The 20536-nt window shown below is 49.8% G+C and overlaps 1 protein-coding gene across 8 annotated transcripts in view; it reads right to left on the bottom strand.

Moving 5' to 3' along the window:
- LOC127578202 (suppressor of tumorigenicity 7 protein homolog) overlaps positions 1-20152 on the bottom strand; it is a 147633-nt gene extending 127481 nt beyond the window's left edge. For 4 of the 8 annotated variants that reach the window (XM_052029916.1, XM_052029920.1, XM_052029917.1 and 1 more), the window contains exon 1: positions 19854-20144. In XM_052029916.1, coding sequence (XP_051885876.1) covers positions 19854-20007 — 154 coding nt within the window. In that variant the 5' untranslated portion in view covers positions 20008-20144. Of the gene's footprint in view, positions 1-19853 lie in introns of all 8 variants that reach the window. The other 4 variants (XM_052029927.1, XM_052029922.1, XM_052029919.1 and 1 more) reach the window with 4 other exon arrangements.
- Positions 20153-20536: the final 384 nt, after the last annotated feature.

The following is a 20536-nucleotide window of genomic DNA, read 5'->3' as shown; positions in this document are numbered from 1 at the left end:
GCTGCAGATTTTATCACAATTGGTATTTCCCATGGTCACTTGAAGAATGCAAATTCTTTGTACATAAGATGACAAATGCATGACTTCAGAAACTCTCTCCACGCTATCACCTGCTGACAAGAGTCTGCAACTACAGCAGTACCAGCAATTCCTTAAATATGGGATTTCTATTCTCAATGGTTTCAAGGGCAGATTTTGACATTAATTATTCACTTGAATAAACATTTAAATTCATAACATGAAATTGGACAGGAAGAACACACAGAGCATGTGCAAGATTTTATATGCATGTAGATAATGCAGTCAAATAAAGGAAAGATTAAATTTCTCCCATACGGTGGAGACACAGACTCAGCTTGGGTAGCATGTGTGAATAGACTACTCAACCACAATGTTGGTATATATTCTTATTTGCCATCTATCTGCATGTCATTTTTAGCAGAGTCACTAAAGAGCACTTACAACTTCAGAGCCTCATTATTTCCTGCTCTCAATTTGAGGTCAGAGAAATCAACCAAAGTCACTCTCCTAGCCAAGCAAAGTTAACTAGCCACAGAATCAGATAACTTTCCTAGCACAGCAATTTCAGCACTGCCACAAAATAGGTTAATGCAGTGTCAGTAGAGGACACCCTCTCAGAAACAGTAAAGTGGCTAGAAATAGAAAAACTGAAAAACCTGGGTGTCCTTTTACATAAGTCATGGATATACAAAATGCAGGTGCAGCGGACAATTAGAAAGGCAACTGATATGCTGGCCCTTATTGCAAGAGGATTTGAATACAAAAGATATTGTGGTATAATTATATAGGTGCCTTGGTGAGACCAGATCTGTGCATTGTGTACAATTTTGATCCCCTTACCCAAGGAAGAATATACACTATAAAGAGAGAGCTGCACCTATTCGCAGAACTGGTTCCTGGGATGGTGGGTCCTTCAGGAGGAGAGTCATAGAATCACACAGCACAGAAACAGGCACTTTGGCTCACCATGTCCATGCTGACCATCAGGTATCGATCTATACTAAACCTATTTACCAGCACTTGGTCTGTAGTCTTCTACGCCTTGACAATTCAAATGTTTGTCCAAATACTTCTTAAATATTTTGAGAATACCTGTCTCCAACTCACTTAGGCATGTGTTCCAGATTCCAACCATCCTCTGGATCAAAAATTTCTTCCAAGAGGATCTCTGAAAGGTTGAGTAGGCTAATCCTCTATTCACCAGAGTTTAGAAGAGTGGGAGTAATGTCACTGAGACAGAGAAAGTACAGGTCGTTCCTGGGTTACGAATCATCCATAAGTCGATTTCATCCATGTTGAAAAATAGGCAAAAAAAATCACTCAATATGGTGACCATGCTCCCACAGTAGTGTAAGGAATGGCATCAAAAGCACATAAGACTGATAAGAAAGAACAGTTACTAAAAATGGAGAGGGGGGGAATGGGGAAACTAGTTCTGCCGTCCATAGGAATGAGCGTATGCCGGACTATTGAATTTAATAATATTATGGGAGCTGATTAGTATGTAGGGGTGTTGATAAATCGGGCATTCGTAACCCCGTTTGTGAGGACGGCCTGTATGTAGAGGGCTTGACAGGGTGAATTTGTAGAGGATGGTTCTCCAGGCTAAGGAGCCTATACTAGAGCTCACAAAAAGCATAGGCCATTTGGAATTGAAATGAGATGACACATCTCCACTCAGAGGTTGGTGACTCTTTGGAATTCTCTAGTGACACCATTCAAAACTGAGATCAATAGATTTATAGATATTAGAAGGATAAAGAGATAAGGAAAATTGTGTTAAGTAAAAGTCAGCCATGACTTGTTGAATGGTTTACTCCTACTGCTATTTCTTAGGTTAGGTTAGGAAAAGTGGCTCAATTCCTTGGGCATGGACAATACATCATTATGTGTAAGAGAGATTCATTATAAAATGAAAAATGAAAAACAATAGTGAAAAGGACATAAACTTACAAATATTTTAAATATTTTGGATTTTAAAAATATTTAATAGTACCCAGATTTTTTTAAATATTTGTTGAAAATACCATAATTACAGAGGGTTGGATGTGACTTAATCAGGCAACAAGATTAAATTTTCTCATTCTACAGTTGCTATTATGTCAGGTGCTCAGTACTAATTCTGTCTTGTTCAAACCAGCCAAGATAACCATTACCCTAAAGAACCACAATCCACATAAAGATCTGCATGCTTTTTATTTAAAAGAAAACAAGCACATGCAAGGCAAAATACCCACAAACTTCCCAGCTATTCAGGCAGTGGTATTTTCAAATGTCATGGCAAGTTTCTCAGGGGCTAAGTCAATGCTAATTGCGAGGCAACCAACATGGACTAACAAGCATTTCTATTATGACTGTCTTGACCTGAGGAAAAGTGCCAGTTAAGATTGTTGTGCAAAACTTTCTTTTAATGTCTCATCGACAAGGAATGGGAAGAGGACACTTTTGTGATATTTCACTGCAATGCAAAAAAAAAGGTCTTCTTCTGCTGCTGCTATATCTCAATAATGTTTGAAGAGAACTCTATATTCTACATTAACACAACTTATACCATTTTACAAAACAAAGCAACCCTTAATTTCCCTGAATTTCAGTCCCCATCCTAAAAGTCCTCTCTCATGATGGAGTGGAGTTCCTCATGCCAATTCCTCACAAGAACAGAGAGTCATCAGAATCATCAAAAAATACAGTCCAGAAACAGGTCCTTCGGCCCATCAAGTCCACACCGACCATCAACCACCCCATTTACATTAATCCTACATTAATCCCTTTTTGTTTATTCTCACAACATTCTTGTCAGCTCTCCCCAGATTCTACCACTCACCTACACACTAGGGGCAGTATATAGTGGCCAATTAACCTACACCCAAGCACACTTTTGGGATGTAGCAGTAAACCAGAGCACCCGGAGGAAACCCACATGGTCATGTGCAAACTCCACAGAGGCAGCACCCAAGATCGGGACTGAACACAGGTCCCTGGTGCAGTGAGGCAGCGGTTCTACTAGCTGTGTTATTGTGCCATCCACTTGCAGGACATCAGGGCAATAACTTGGTTGAGGAGGTAGATTTTAAGGAAAGGCTTAAATGAGAACAGGTAGAGTGATGAAGGGGTTTTGTGAGGAAATTCGAGAGCTTATGGTCTATACAGCTGATGGCACACCTGCCCATTGAGGAATGAAATATAAAAGTTAGGAATGTGCAAGATGTCAGAGGTGTTGGTAATGTATTGCATGATAATAGATCTGCAGTCCAATAACAGCTATTTTTTAATTCTATACCACACCAAGTACAGCCTACTATCAATGAACCTCATGCCACCATTATCTGGGCGAGGAGGGGGACAAGGTGTGGGCCATTTTCTGAAACTACTTCAGCAAGAAATATGTTGCCAATGGATGAGCTCTTTTGGGAGACACAGAATAAGTACTTACACCAAATTTGAGGAAATGATATTTAGTGAATAATGTTGGAACACCTTTTCAGATCTAAGCTGACAAATTTTCACAGGAGGAAGAATAATGTTTAAAGCCAGAATTTCCAAACTATGGTTTCAAGGATCTTGCAATTTGGCTGTCACTCAACAGTTCACAGTCCTACTGCCCTGTTTGAATTGTTTGGTGGATAAACCCCAAATCACAAGAATCCACAGTTGGCTGTTTATTGAGGAAATACTGGTAATAGTTGACCCAATCAGTTGCTTTGAGTATCATCTGAGAAAAAAAGACTTCCATTGAAATAATGCATTGCATGTCCTTATAAGAATGTCTCAATTTGCAACGCAACCAATAGAAGTAAATTTTAAAGTGTAGTTATTGTTGCATTCCAGAAAAAGTATATTAAAAATCTGGATGAGAATATAGGGGACATGATTAGTAAATCTGCAGGTGACACCAAAATTGGTGGTACAGTAGAAGGTGAAGAAAGTTGTCTAAGGTTACAGCAGGATCTAGATAGACTGGGAAAGTGGGCAAATGAACGGCAAATAAAGTTAAACTCAGACAAGTGCGAAGTGATGCATTTTGGGATGTTAAACCAGGATAGCACATACACAGTGAACAGGGACTGTTGTAGAACAGAGAGACCTAGAATACAAGTTCATAGTTCCCTGAAAGTGGTGACACAGTAGACAGGGTGGTGAAGAAAGCATTTGGCACGCTTGCCTTCATCGGTTGGGGAACTGAGTTCAAGAGTTGGGATGTCATGTTACAGCTGCACTAGACATTGGTGAGATGCACTTGGATTATTAAGTGCAGTTCTGGTCACCATGCCACAGGAATGCTGTGCTTAAGGTAGACAGAGTGCAGAAAACATTCACAAGGATGTTGCAAGGACTCGAGGGCTTGAGTTAGACGGAGAGGCTGGATAGGCTGGGACATTTTCCCCCAGAGAAAAGGAGGTTTACAGAGGTTTACAAAATCATACAGACATAGAGTACTATAGCACAGAAACAGGCCCTTTGGCAATCTAGTCCATGCCGACCTGATCTTCTGCCTGGCCCCATCTACCTGCACCCGAACCACATCCCTCCAAGCCCCTCCCATCCACGTACCTATCTAAACCTCCCTTAAATGTTACAATTGAACCCGCATCTACTACTTCCGCTGGCAGCTCGCTCCACACTCGCATCACCCTCTGAGTGAAGAAGTTTCCCCTCAGATTCCCCTTAAATGTTTCACCTTTCACCCTAAACCTATGACCTTCTAGTTCTAGTCTCACCCAAATTTAAAGGAAAAAGGGCATAGACATAGTTACAGTCTTTTTCCCAGGGTAGGGGAGTCCAAAAGTAGGGGGCATAGGTTTGAAGTGACAGGGAAAGATTTAAAGGAGGTCTAAGGGGTACGTTTTTCCACACAGGGGGTGGTGGGTGTATGGAATGAGCAGCCAGAGGAAGTGACTGAGGCAGGTACAATTACAACATTTAAAATACATTTGGACACGTACATGGATAGGAAAGGTTCAGAGGGATATGGGCAAAACACCAGCAAATGGACCTAACACAGACAGGCACATTGGTCGGCATAGACAAGTTGGGCTGAAGTCCTGCTTCCATGCAGTATAACTCCATGACTCTCTAAAATCTAGGTTTAAGCATTCTCACTTGCACATCAGTACACAGAACTTATTCAGACTAAACCCACAAATCAGGACTTGCTATCGCAGATGATGACAATGATCCTGGGATTTCAAGGCCCAGTTGTGGCTTTCTTTTTTCACTCACTGCTGGCTCCAAATCCAGCTCCACATCACAATAGAGCACCAGCGATAACTTAATGTGATCTCTAAATGCTGCAATCTCTCTTAATCTGGTAACATTTTTACCTCGAGAATGGCTAAGAAAGCATCTCTTTCTTCACAACAAAACCTTGCCTTGCATACTGTGCCACCTTTGATAGTTACAGATAGACGGATCACCAAAGCTGCCGGTGAGAAAAAAGCAGTAGCAGAGTAGAGGACAGGAGAGAAGAGCAACAGCAGTTTTGCCAAGGAGATACAGGAGACTGCAGATGTTGGAATCTGGAGCAACAAACAATCTGCTGGAGGAACTCAGCAGTTCGAGCTAGTCCCATTTGCCTGCAGTTTTGCCAACTTTGGAATAAGGACGCAAGTGAAATTAAAATTGTAAATAAATAGGTCAGCAAAGTTCTGTTTCACTCAACCTAGTCATAATCAATAATAATCTGGTGCAGCGCTGAGGCAGTGAAAGGTCGCTGAGATTTATATAGCAGCTGTCAGTCATGTTTGATATATGATAGCATTTGAAACCAACTTCACACCACCATCAACATTCTTCTCGTCAGTGGAATATCATCTTCTATCACACAAGGTAAGGCTATACCAATTGGTAATCCACACAGAAATGGACACTTAATGATAGGACAATGTGCAAAAGAAATCGGCTTCAAATCATTACATTGAATGCAGGCTATATTATTAATGATAAACCAAAAGTTCCTACTGATTGAATGAACTTTGCTCTTGGTATTACATTTCTTTGGCAGTGCCATGAAATTTAGAATGGGTGCCCAGAATGCACACTGTAATCCCATCACAGCCCAGCCAATATGTGTTATGCATATATACATTTTTCAAAAACTCTTTACTTTATGACCCTATTCGTAAACAACTTTCATAACTATCCTTTTAACATAGAAACAGATGCCAAGTACTTCACAAAGGCACATCAGGATAAAACCAAATACTATTGGTCTTTTTGGAGTTTTATGAGCTTATACAATAATAAAACCATAATTTCAACCCAGAGACTTCCCTGTTCATCACCAGTTGTATATTTTCACCAAATACCCATTCCCAATCAACACCCATCAATCAGGACATAGTACCTCATGTTTAGCCACATTAAACTGCATCTTCCACCTGACTGCTGCTAACCTAACTTACTGGGTGGAGTGTTTAACAGACTCCTCACTCTTTGCCACATCTGCTGCTTTTATATCAAGTTTTCACAGCTCTGGTCCCTTTGTTCGGGTCCGAGCGGTCTATGTGGAATTATATCACGAGGCATTTTACCAGACCTGCAGCCCAACAGGTTTGTGTTGTTGTGTATGTTCTACATGTACCTCCTCCCAGCTTGAATTATCTCACCCAATCACTTCATTCTTTTCTCTCTCATGAATTCATCCAGCTTCCTCTGAAATACAGGTACTCCCCAGGTTACAAATGCCCGACTTATGGACACTCCCACACATACAAACTAGCATTTGGGAGACCAACCAGATGGATGGAGGAGGATTTGCCGGCTGCTATGAGCCTGCATGCATCTTCTGTCAGGGGGAATGGGCATTTCCGCACGCCTTCTCTCCCCCTCTCCCTGAGCCGCAACAATTGGCGGCTGGGTCGAGCTGAACTGAACTGGGAGTGCTGAGCAGACCCACTCACTTACGCACTGAGTCAGTGAGGCCGACTGGCAGCTTCTCTTCCCATCCCTGCTCACTCTCCCACATTCTGGTTTTGTTCAGTTCCGACTTTGGGTGACAAACAGTTCTCAGGAATGGAACCCCATCATAACCTGGGGACTGCCTGTACAGCTATGCTATTTGCATCAGCCATTCCACATTCTCTCTACTCTTTTGGCTAACTAAGAATCTTCTCCTGAATTTCTTAATGGATTTCTGAGTGATCGGTTTTCCCAGAATGGACCCTAAGATGTTAAAGTACTGGTTTACAATCTTGCAACACCTCACAAGTACTTCCATCTACGTCATTTGTTCAAATACTTTCTTATGTCTGCTTTTCCCTCTTCTCTAGGTTTCTTCACTAATTTATCTTGACAAGCAGACATACTGTATATGCAACTCTACAATTTTGCTCCGGTTCTCATTCCCACCCTACAAGTCCTTATATTTATTTAGACATATCCAAAAACTCAGGTCATCTCACACTCAAGACTTCCTTTTTCCAGAATGTTTAAGCTGCAAGAGTTGGAAGTTCTTGGTACCTAATCACAAGCACATATAATCAGTACAGTTCAATATTTCTAAAGGAAATAAAACCACCCATGAAAGACAGTTCCCACACAGGAGACCTGCTTCATTAAAACATTTGTGTCAGGGAATTCTTTGTAATAAAACTTTTGCTTTCCTACTTCTTTCATAATGTAAATTTAATTTCATCTTGAGCATGATATGCATCATGAAGGGGGAAAGTAATGACCTGATAATTATGAAAAATGCATTGCGGATGAATCATCCTCTGAGACCCCACAGGTCTGAAGACTTGCCGGAGGACTTGCAAATGTTAAGTTAAGGTCACTGCATTCAAAAAAGTTTGAATTTCCTTTAATTCGGTGCACTTACCAACCGAAAAACTGCCATATATGGAGGTTTAATTTTATTTGTGATCTCAGTTTGATTAAAATGGGAAGGAAGGTAGGATCTGCAGAAAATATTTAATTTTCAAGCAGAGCGGCAGGGTAAAGATTCACAAGGATATTTACAGCCATCTCGAAGGACGAGATGCAGAGTGAGGACAAGAGAAAGGACAAAAGGGAAATATGCTGCCTACAGCTGACTAAACAAGGACATCATACCTGTATGTGTGTGAATTAGTTCAAAAGCAGCACTGGCAACTGCAGAGAGAAAGGATTAAAGAGAAATGATGTAAAAAAAAATGCCAGTACTTAGTAACACAAAATGCTGGAGGAACTCAACAGGTCAGCCAGCATCTATGGAGGGAAATAAACAGTTGACGTTTCGGGTCGAGACCCTTCATCAGGCCTGGAAAGGAAGCGGGCAGAAGCCAGAATAAGAAGGTCGGGGGAGGGGGAGGAGCGCAAGCTGGCAGATAATAGGTGAGTCCAGGTGAGAGGGGGAAGGTAGGTGGGTGGGGGAGGTGGGAGGAAAGGGAGTGATGTAAGAAGCTGAGAGGTGATAGATAGAAGAGGCAAAGGGCTGAGGAAGGAGGAAGCTGGTAGGAGAGGACAGTAGTGTATGGAATAAATGGAAGGAGGTGGGGACCACAGATCCATCTCCGGAGACAGATTAACCACAGACATCTTTTACACCTCTTCCCACCCTGTCACTTGCAAGGATGCTATTTTCTTCTCTCAGTTCCTCTGCCTCCACTGCATCTGTTCCCATGATGAGGCTTTCCATTCCAGGACATCAAAGATGTCCTCTTTTTCTAGTAAACGGGGTTAACCTCCACCACCGTCAACGCAGCCCTCACCTGCACCTCCTCCAATTCCCGTACCTCTGCCCTCACCTCATCCCGCCTCCGACATAACAGGGACAGGGTTCTCCTTATCCTCACCTACCACGCCACGAGCCTCCGCATCCAACACATCATTCTCTGCAACTTCTGCCATCTCCAACAGGATCCCACCACCAGGCATATCTTCCCCTTCCCACCCCCCCCACCCCCGCTTTCCACAGGGACCACTCTCTCCGCAACTCCCTTGTCCACTCTTCCCTCCCCCACCCCACCGGCATTTATCTCTACAACCATGCAAAGTGCTACACCTGTCCCTACACCTCCTCCCTCACCACCATTCAGGGGTATAGACAGTCCTTCCAAGTGAGGTATCCGGGGATGTCATTTATTGCATCCGGTGCTCCCGGTGTAGCCTCCTGTACATCAGTGAGACCCGATGCAGATTGGGTGAACGCTTTGTCGAACATCTCTACTCCACCCACCGCAAGAGCCAGGATCTCCAGGTGGCCAACCACTTCAATTCCACATCCCACTCCCACACTGACATGTCTATCCGTGGCCTCCTCTACTGCCATGTTGAGGCCAGACGCAGGTTGGAAGAACAACACCTCATATTACGCCTTGGTATTCACCAACCTAACAGCCTCAACATCGATTTCTCTAACTTCCGGTAACCCCCCACTCTTACCCCCCCCATCTTTGTTTTCCCTCATTCCTATGCCCCCTTCACCCCTTCTCTTTCCCCTCCCCTGCCCTCATGACCTGCCCATCTATTCCCCACCTCCTTCCCTTTATTCTATCGTCTACTGTCCCCTCCTACCAGATTCCTTCTTCTTCAACCCTTTGCCTCTTCTACCTATCACCTCTCAGCTTCTTACATCACTCCCTTTCGTCCCCCCTGCCCCACCCACCTACCTTCCCCCTCTCACCTGGACTCACCTATCACCTGCCAGTTGTGCTCCTCCCCCTCCCCCGACCTTCTTATTCTGGCTTCTGCCCTCTTCCTTTTCGGTCCTGATGAAGGGTCTCGACCTGAAACGTCAATTGTTTACTTCCCTCCTTAGATGCTGCCTGACCTGCTGAGTACCTCCAGCATTTTGTGTGCGTTGCTCCAGATTCCAGCATCTGCAGAATCTCTTGTGTCGTCAATATATAGTAGTTACTGTGTGTATGCTAGTTATAAAGACGTAAAGTTTAATCAATAATAATGTTTAAATGATCTTCGGGTTTTATTTTAATGTGTGAATGCAGCTTTGTTTGAAAAGGGGAAAAGGTGTGCAATGCGAGTACCTACTCTGTGCTTGGCCCCATTGTATTCACAGCTCATTAATGAAGCCTCCTCAACATGAGGGAAGCAAAATGCAGATTAGGAAACTGGCTTGCCTAAAAAAATTGAGCAACTTTTGGACTGAGAGGGTATCCTAAGCTTTCAGATGCCTGTCACTTTAATTCTCCATCATACTTACACTCCAACCCGTTTTTCTCTAACCTGTTACATAGTCCTTACAAAGTCCAATGTAAGCACCTCATCTACTGTCTTGGTATATCAGGACTTAGATTGAATTTGAAATTTTCAGATAAAAAGCTTTCCAATTTGTGTCAAACAGCCCAGTTCTGATATACGATTATCGACCCATAATGTTAATTCAGTGTTTCTCCTTCACAGTTGCTACCTGATTTGCTGAACTGTTCCAGCATTCTCCTTTGTTTTGGATTTCCAGCAACTACTCTTTTCCGTACCTCAGTGTTCCAGTATTGTTTTCTTTTTCTTTCTCCTCCATCTTCCCAATATTTACACCTACTGCAAACAGACTAGCTGCCATTAATAAGTCTTCACCCATCTCTCTCAGCTAACACCAACCAGTGCCATCCATTTTCACTCACTGCCACCCTATCACAAACATTCCTGTTGTTCTTTCCACCTCCCTCCTTCTGCAACCTAAAACATTTGTTCTGATGATAGGTCAGCTGCCTAAACCATTAATTCTCTTTCTCTCTCTACACATGCTGTCTGTTCTGCCATGTATTTTCACTATTTTGCATTTTTATTTGAGATTTCTAGCATTTGCAGTTTTTTGCTTTTCAGTTATTACCTTGCCAATAACCTGTTCTGTCTACAAATTGTGTCCAAGCTCTATTTTTTGTCCCTTAAGCTCCTTAAGACCTTTAACTTTATAAAAAGCTTTGATTTTTCATAAAAACAGAAAATATTGGAAAATACTTAGCAAATTAGGCTCCATTTGTGGAAAGAGAAATTATGCTCCAGATCGAAGATCTTAACATTATGAGAATGCATCACATCATTTGGTTAGATATAGAGAAAGAACCAAATCAAAATGTGACAGACTGATGTACACACTATCCTGAAGAATCAAAAATCCTAATGTTCAAGGCACATTTTGGTTCTGCCACATCCCTTGCTGTGATTAACCAAGAGGTGTTATTTGACCTGTTCTCTAGTCTCCTCGCTAGACTTGGCACCTTCCAGAAAACAAGTACTCACTATCCAAGAAACAACAGAAGTAGACCTGCTTCCTACAAATCAATGCTGTAGCTAGTCAGTACTCATTCATGCAAACTCAGGGCACATTTTGTATGCTGCTGTGATGATCAATGGGGGGAGATGATTAGACAGTACTTGAGGAAAGTCACTCATCCATAGATGCCCATGGAGCTCTCATCCCCACTTTCCAGAACAGTATCTGACTGCTCCAAGTTACTGTTTTCATTACCCTAATCAACACTAGTCTAAGTTTTAGTTCACTCTATGTCTGAAGGGTTTTCTGCTATCAGGTCAAAATTTACCTTTTTCTACCTCGAATCTTTCTCACCGTATGTTCTGAAATAAAAGTTTAACCTACTGTGGTACATAGATACCAGTATTTCTATATTTTTATAAATATTTGTCTCAGTGCAAGGTCCCCTTTTATCCTCATCTCTTCACATGCACAAAGGATCGGCCTTGTGATGTTTCCTGCAACACATCTCACAACTTGGATGCTTCCTTTATATCTCAATGACCAAAATGCATATATATCAAGATGTATCCTGGACAACTTTAGTCTTCTACTCTGCTAGTCTACAATCCCTTAATTCCTACATTGGTAGATTATTCCTATCAAGTGCAAATCTCTGTTAATATTCCTCCTAGCTGATGCAATATAGTTCATCTATTGTGTCTCAGATTTCTACTTTCATTGTGTAATAACCTGTACCAACCTACCATGGATATTTGTCTAACTCTGATAAGTTGTTCCACAATTCCTTAGCTACCTGCTCAAACACAACTCCCAAGCTTTCCCCCTTTTTGCAAACTTGACCAATTTAGACATAATCTCTATCAATTTTAACCATCCAGAAGTTAAGTTAAATATTCAGAAACAATAATTTCCATCCAGAGTCATAAACCTCAACCAGTTAAACATAGTAAACTGCAATTTATATCACAACTCTGTGACAGAGTTAACTCTCAAAATGGCATTCAGCAATACAGGCAAGAGAGTGCTTCATTACAAGACCATGCAATGGTACTATAATTTCACCTGTGGGTACAATGTCTGAATCACAAGATGATGAAATACATGATTCAAACTTCACTGCAAGTGCCCAAGGGGCCTTTTGTTGTTTTGTCACACTGAAGGAAATATTAAAAAGTATGAGAACATAAAGTCCATCAAACACTTATTGGACTAGGCTCCTTTGTAGAGCATAAGCTAGCACAATATCATTTATATCTGCTTTTACAAAAAGTATTCAATGCAAGGTTAAGATCAGGTATAGCAGCAAACAACAAGCTTTATAACTTTTTCTGCACAAATTTCAGATAATAGTTACAGACGGAAGAGTGTGTTTAACAATAAACAGGGTGAGGCCTCAGAAGTATTCAAACACAGACAAAAATTAATTCAGGCATGCAAATATGTATTGGCAAGGAAATGGTGGTGAGTGACCAGTGCTTCCTATGAGAAAAAAGGCAAGGCCTAGGGATTTGAATGGGAGAATGTGGTTATGGAGTTTCAAGGAGACCAAAGCATAGCTGAGTGTTTTTATAGTGTACAGGCTGAAATAGGTGACGTTTTGGAGATCGAAGTCAGCAGTCTTTGTGACATTGTAGGAAAACACAGCTCTGAGTCAAACAGGACAATAAATAGCTAAATCTGAGAGTGTCTGGTGAAAGGACGAGTACCAGTGGCATGGATGTGATTGGATTCCAAAGATAGGGCCAGCCCAATCTTTTATTTGAGGAAACAAAAGTTCATCCAAAACAGGACAGAGGCAGCACATATTTAACATAGGAGATACATTTGCACAGGTGGAGTATTGATGTCACTACAGCAGCACGTCATCTGTGACAGACAGACACTGTTAATAGACCGAATAAAGAAGATGATGAGATGTTTAACTGAAAAGCAAGACATTAGGAAGTATTACAAATGGAGTTACTTTCCTCTCCCCCTCAGAATTCATCTGTTTTGTCTCATTAAACTTGAAGGAACATACATTCTCAGAAGTATTACCCAACCCCAATTTATACACACACACACACTTAAATAAATCAGTCCAAAGTGGAAGAGATTCCAGTGTTAATCATCCTCTCACACTATAGGAACTGATGTAATTCTGAAGCATGAAAGGAATCTTAACCCCAGAATCAATATGCACCAATAAATCCCTACAAATTTGAATCTAAAATCAGAACCACTATAGAGTTATACAGCACTGAAACAGGCCCTTCGACCTAACGGGTCCGTGCCGACCAAGACGCCCATTCAAGCTAGTCCCATTTGCCAGTGTTTGGCCCATAACCTTCTAAACCTTTCCAATCCACGTACCTGTCCAACTGTCTTTTAAGTCGTTATTGTACCTGCCTCAACCACTTCCTCTGGCAGCTGATTCCACACAGATACCACCTTTTATGTAAAAAAAAAGTTGCCCCTCAAATTCCTCTTAAATCTTTCCCCTCTCACCTTGAACCTATGCCGTCTAGTTCGTGATTCCCCAACTCTGGGAAAAAGATTGAGTTCATTCACCCTATCTATGCCCCTCATGATTTTATACACCTCAATAAAATCATCTCTCAGTCTCCTACACGCCATCTTAATATAAATGGTCTTTATAGTCTAATCTAAAGCTATTTACTGCAGATGGAAAAGTAAACACCTAGTATCAAACCTGCTATAATATCCACAGAAAATTCCAACAACACAAACAACCTCCCCCATCCTATTTAGCTCATGTTTTTGAATTCCACTACAATACTTCAAAGAACTTGGAAGCTCTTTAGTTTGTTGTTACCAACAGAAGCAGTGAAATCTCTTGATTAGATACCTCACTGGGTATTGCAAACTGACAAATTTGTAAGCCAATTTAGAACCCACTTTAGAGCTAATTCAACTTCCAAACTCTAAAAAGATGTTTGGAGAAACTAGAGTAGGTTCCTCAGCTGGAACATTTTCCAGCCTTAAGGAAATTATCCTAATCTGTACCTCAAACTCATTTACCAGCCTTCATTCCATATTCCTTGGTATTCTGACTTGACAAAAATTAATCAAACTCAATCCTGAACATTTCAAATGACCAGGAATCCACAGACACTGACCCATGGAAAAAGAGATAAGAGAGATACTTGAAAGCATGACTGAAAAGATATGCTTTAAAGGGAGTAAAAAGCAAAAGAGGATCAGGGAAGAAATTGCAAAAGGCAAAGCTGGGATGGTGGAAGGTCTTTCAATAAATGGCGGAGTGGGAGCACGTGATGATATTAGGAAAGGAGCTGCACATTAGATGTACAAGAAGATGGATTCAGAGAGATTAAAGAAGACCCTAAGCTGCAAGATACAGTTGGAGTCATGAGGAAAGTAGGGCCATTAGGGATCCATAAATGATACTGAAGTCTGAAGAGAACACACTAAGAACAGGAGGCAGTAAGTGATGAGATGAAGTGTGTATGTTGTGAGACAACACATAGGCAGCAGAGTTGCAGATGAATTAGGGCTTGTGTATGGCAGACTTCAGAGCAGAGAGAACTCAAATCTGCCAGTAAAATGGCGAGGGGTGCAGTGAATCTGGGAATAAAGGCAGATACAGGCAATGTTGCAGAGATGGGCGGGACAGGCTTTGGTGAAGGACTGGATATGATTTTTGAAGCTTAATTTGTGACTGAACAAGACATTGAGGTTTTGAACCATCTGATTTCATCTGAGTGAGCAGCTGTGGCAGAATAATGAACTGCTTGTTACCATATAATGCTTCTGGTAAAAAAAAATCATGTATAATTTGTCATTCCACATAAATTACACAGGAAATTCACTAATACGTCTTCATAGTTAAACATATTTCTGATTGCTGTGTATCCCTATGCCAACATTCAACTGGAACATGAAGTTTACTAACTGTTTGCTTTTGCGTAAATATCAAATTTAGGCCAATCAAAACTTTTATTCACATGGATTTATCTTTTTGCTGTATTCCCAGAGCTGTTTATCACAGGGATTATGGTCCTGATATTTTGCAATCTGAGCTATGTGAAATCTCAATGGCCCACAACACCAGTTAATCAGGCTTGCATATAGCCTCGGTAATAACAGGGTTGCTCAAACATACATGACCTCAGGTCCAATGTCAGTGAGTAAATCAGATGAAACTAGAAGCAATAACCTCCATCAAATGGTGAAGGTAACATGACTGACAAAAAACACAAAACAAGGAAAGAAAGTATAGTGAGGAAAAGGAAATTTGAGAGTAAAAGACCAAACATGATGTATGACGTGCATATAAAAAAATACTCAGAGAGGGGAATTGCAGATATGGAGAGAGAAAAAAACAAGAACCAGGAGTTACTGCTTTATACCAGTAAATCAGGCCAAAGATCAGATAGTGTATAGTTTTTTAAAAATCTATTCCAAACAGCCTGCCCTGCTGCAAGTTTCAAAAATCATTTCCAGTCCACTACATAGCTTACCAAAAAAATTATATGGAACAAGTTATTTTAGAAATTCAAGTTATTTAAAACCAAGTTTCAATCAATCCTGAACTTAACAGCAAGCATTTAAAAGTAGCAATCACAGAGGACACTGACATTCAGAGTCTCTCTCACTCTTCCTTTCCCTTTCTCTTTCCTTCCCCACCAATTCTTAGAGATATTAATTTTAGTGGAGCAAACAAAGATTCTGGTTCAGCACAAGCTCTAGACTCTGTGCAGCCTCGATTTTAATCTTGCTTTTAGTGAAGCTGAAAGGCCAGCTCTGGCATGGGGGCTATGTGCCTGAAGAAAGCCCAGGTAGTCATTAAGGACTCCAGCATTGCACCAGTGAACCTTGAAGCCATCCTCAGGAGGGCACCTGGGACTGTGATGGGGAGAAGCAGAGCGAATAAGAGGTAGGAGGAAGGAGCAGAAGGGGGGAGGAGGGGAGGTCAAAGAAGAGTAAGGGAGGAGTGGGAAGGTAGAGGAGGTGGAGGGGGATGGTGGGAGGAATGTGGATGGGGAAGGAGGTGTAGAAAGATGGGCATATGTAAGGGTGTGAAGGGGATGGGGAGGATGTGTGGACTGGAAGAATGACGGGGCAGGGGAGTGGAGAGGAGATGGGGGCAACGTATCGAGGAGGTGAGGATGAGGGGGAATGACGGAGAATGAGACATTGGAATACTGGAGTGGATCTGAGAACCATTAAATGTTTGCGGGTTGTGGTGGTGAGAGTAAATGCACTCAGGTTGCTGACTGGTTGGGAGAACAGGGTGGAACATAGGAACCCTGCTTTGGTGGTGGATTGAGGCATTTTTCAGGAGGGTGGGATCGTTCTGGGGTAGGGGCATGGGAAGCTGTTAGGTGCGGTAGGCAGATATGGGACCTTGTAGGGGAGGGGGCGGATTGGGGCTTTGGATCCCACTCAGGACTGTGTTGGGAAGGTGCTGGGGTAGAGGATGTACAGGGTCATCGTTAGAGAGTGGATGGACATTGGGACCTGGAGTGGAGGCTACAGGTGGGTTGAGGATGACATGGGCCCGAGCTTGACAGGTGGGGAAGACACTGGAGACTTGAAGGGGAGGGGAGGGGAGGGGCTACGGGTGGGGAGGGGATGTGATCCCTAGTTGTGGGAAAGGAGGCATTGAGTTTCTGGTTGGAGGAGGGGAGGAGGGGAGGAGGGGAGGAGGGGAGGAGGGGGGGATGGGGGAGGGGGGGATGGGGGGAGGGGGGGAGGGGGGGATGGGGGGAGGGGGGGAGGGGGGGATGGGGGGGGGGGGGGGGGGGGGATGGGGGGGGGGGGGGGGGGGTGGGGGGGGGGGGGGGGGGGGGGGGGGAGGGGGGGGGGGGGGGGGGGGGGGGGGGGGGGGGGGGGGGGGGGGGGGGGGGGGGAGGGGGGGAGGGGGGGGGGGGGGGGGGGGGGGGGGGGGGGGGGGGAGGGGGGGGGGGGGGGGGGGGGGGGAGGGGGGTGGGGGGAGGGGGGGGGGGAGGGGGGGGGGGGGGGGGGGGGGGGGGGGGGGGGGGGGGGAGGGGGGGGGGGGGAGGGGGGGGGGGGGGGGGGGGGGGGGGGGGGGGGAGGGGGGGGGGGGGGGGGGGGGGGGGGGGGGGGGGGGGGGGGGGGGGGGGGGGGGGGGGATGGGGGGGGGGGGGGGGGGGGGGGGGGGGGGGGGGGGATGGGGGGGGGAGGGGGGGGGGGGGGGGGGTGGGGGGGGGGGGGGGGGGGGGGGGGGATGGGGGGGGGGGGGGGGGGGGGGGGGGGGGGAGGGGGGGGGGGGGGGGGGGGGGGGGGGGGGGGGGGGGGGGGGGGGGGGGGGAGGGGGGGGGGGGGGGGGGGGTGGGGGGGGGGGGGGGGGGGGGGGGGAAGGGAGGGGGGGGGGGGGGGGGGGGGGGGGGAGGGGGGGGGGGGGGGGGGAGGGGGGGGCTGGGGGGGGGGGGGGGGGGGGGGGGGGGGGGGGGGGGGGGGGGGGGGGGGACTGGGGGGGGGGGGGGGTGGGGGAGGGGGGGGGGGGGGGGGGGGGGGGGATGGGGGGGGGGGGGGAGGGGGGGGGGGGGGGGGGGGGGGTGGGGGGGGGGGGGGGAGGGGGGGGGGGGGGGGGAGGGGGGGGGGGTGGGGGGGGGGGGGGGGGGGGGGGGGGAGGGGGGGGGGGGGGGGGGGGGGGGGGGGGGGGGGGGGGGGGGGGGGGGGGGGGAGGGGGGGGGGGGAGGGGGGGGGGGGGGGGGGGGGGGGGAGGGGGGGGGGGGGGGGGGGGGGGGGGGGGGGGGGGGGGGGGGGGGGGGGGGGGGGGGGGGGGGGGGGGGGGGGGGGGGGGGGGGGGGGAGGGGGGGGGGGGGGGGGGGGGGGGGGGGGGGGGGGGGGGGGGGGGAGGGGGGGGGGGGGGGGGGGGGGGGGGGGGGGGGGGGGGGTGGGGGGGGGGGGGGGGGGGGGGGGGGGGGGGATGGGGGGGGGGAGGGGGGGGGGGGGGGGGAGGGGGGGGGGGGGGGGGGGGGGGGGGGGGGGGGGGGAGGGGGGGGGGGGGGGGGGGGGGGGGGGGGGGGGGGGGGGGGAGGGGGGGGGGGGGGGATGGGGGGGGGGGGGGGGGGGGGGGGGGGGGGGGGGGGGGGGGGGGGGGGGGGGGGGGGGGGGGGGGGGGGGGGGGGGGGGGGGGGATGGGGGGGGGGGGGGGGGGGGGGGGGGGGGGGGGGGGGGGAGGGGGGGGGGGGGGGGGGGGGGGGGGGGGGGGGGGGGGGGGGGGGGGGGGGGGGGGGGGGGGGGGGGGGGGGTGGGGGGGGGGGGGGGGGGGGGGGGGGGGGGGGGGGGGGGGGGGGGGGGGGGGGGGGGGGGGGGGGGATGGGGGGGGGGGGGGGGGGGGGGGGGGGGGGGGGGGGGGGGGGGGGGGGGGGGGGGGGGGGGGGGGGGGGGGGGGGGGGGGATGGGGGGGGGGGGGGGGGGGGGGGATGGGGGGGGGGGGGGGGGGGGGGGGGGGGGGGGGGGGATGGGGGGGGGGGGGGGGGGGGGGGGGGGGGGGGGATGGGGGGGGGGGGGGGGGGGGGGGGGGGGGGGGGGGGGGGGGGGGGGGGGGGGGGGGGGGGGGGGGGGGGGGGGGGGGGGGGGGGGGGGGGGGGGGGATGGGGGGGGGGGGGGGGGGGGGGGGGGGGGGGGGGGGGGGGGGGGGGGATGGGGGGGGGGGAGGGGGGGGGGGGGGGGGGGGGGGGGGGGGATGGGGGGGGGGGGGGGGGGGGGGGGGGGGGGGGGGGGGGGGGGGGGGGGGGGGGGGGATGGGGGGGGGGGGGGGGGGGGGGGGGGGGGGGGGGGGGATGGGGGGGGGAGGGGGGGGGGGGGGGGGGGGGGGGGGATGGGGGGGGGGGGGGGGGGGGGGGGGGGGGGAGGGGGGGGGGGGGGGGGGGGGGGGGGGGGAGGGGGGGGGGGGGGGGGGGGGGGGGGGGGGGGGGGGGGGGGGGGGGATGGGGGGGGGGGGGGGGGGGGGGGGGGGGGGGGGGGGGAGGGGGGGGGGGGGGGGGGGGGGGGGGGGGGGGGGGGGGGGGGGGGGGGGGGGGGGGGGGGGGGGGGGGGGGGGGGGGGGGGAGGGGGGGGGGGGGGGGGGGGGGGGGGGGGGGAGGGGGGGGGGGGGGGGGGGGGGGGGGGGGGGGAGGGGGGGGGGGGGGGGGGGGGGGGGGGGGGGGGGGGGGGGGGGGGGGGGGGGGGGGGGGGGAGGGGGGGGGGGGGGGGGGGGGGGGGGGGGGGGGGGGGGGGGGGGGGGGGGGGGGGGGGGGAGGGGGGGGGGGGGGGGGGAGGGGGGAGGGGGGGGGGGGAGGATAGGGGGATGGGGGATAGGGGGAGGGGAGGACGATAGGGGGAGGGGGTCTAATGTGGGGAGGAGGGCTGAGGAGCACACTGGGTTCCTGCTGGGGAGTTGGGCGGGGGGGGCGACACTGGGTCCCTGCTGGGGAGCTGGAGGGGGGTGGGGGGCGAGCTGACTGTGGTGGGCTCCGGGACCTCGCGGAAGAGCTGCAGCCGGATTCTTACCACAGTCATTTTCTGCAAAATGTCAAGCGGTGCGGGGCCGGGGAAGGGGTGCGGGGAGCGAGTGCGGGGCGGGTTCGGGTCCCGGGCTCCAATCCCGGGGACGTGGCTTCACTTTCCTCTCGCCCAAACCGCTGAAGTTGAACTTTTGCAGCGGGCGCCCTCCACCTTCCACCCTCCCCTCCCCTCCCTCCCGTACCTGTGCTCATATTGTCGTTGATCTTCAGGGGGACCCGCAAGATGTAAACTAGGAAAAGCATCAGGAAAAACCACAGCGTCCACAGGTAGGTCCAGGACCAGACGATGCACGATTTGAGTTGCTCGGCCAGGCTGCCGCTGCCGACTTCAGCCATGTTCCGGCTGCTGTCACATCAGAGGCTCCAGTGTATTGTGGGATCAGCGCTGCCTCCAGCCCAATGCCCCAGACCGTGCAGCAGCAGCACCGAGTTGGAGTACGTGCACAGGCACAGACCCAGACCCAGACCCAGAGAGCAGGACGGCACGCACTGAAGGAGGGAGCAGCCAGGGCATTGGTTGGAGAACGAGAGAGAGAGAGAGCAGAAACAACGTGCGGAGAAAAAGAGAGAGAGAGACAGAAAGGTCAGCACGGAGAAACTTAAAAGCAGGAGAGCACGGATAGATAATGCAGGAGGGCAGAATGGAAAGTGAGAGGGTCTGCACAAGGGAGGAAGAGGGGGAGTAGGCGGGCACACACAGAAGGGCTTGTGCGGAGATCCAGGTCATGGATGGAGGGCATGCACGGAGAAAAGGTCCTGGAGGGCACAGCAGTCTACAAAGCAGGACAGCACATCAAGAATGATAAAGTCACAGAGAGATACAGCATGGATACGGACCCTTTGGCCCATCTAGTCCACGCTAAAC

This window comes from Pristis pectinata, chromosome 15, assembly GCF_009764475.1.
Source record: "Pristis pectinata isolate sPriPec2 chromosome 15, sPriPec2.1.pri, whole genome shotgun sequence".
NCBI lineage: Eukaryota > Metazoa > Chordata > Chondrichthyes > Rhinopristiformes > Pristidae > Pristis > Pristis pectinata.
This window is presented reverse-complemented; position numbering and strand designations above follow the sequence as displayed.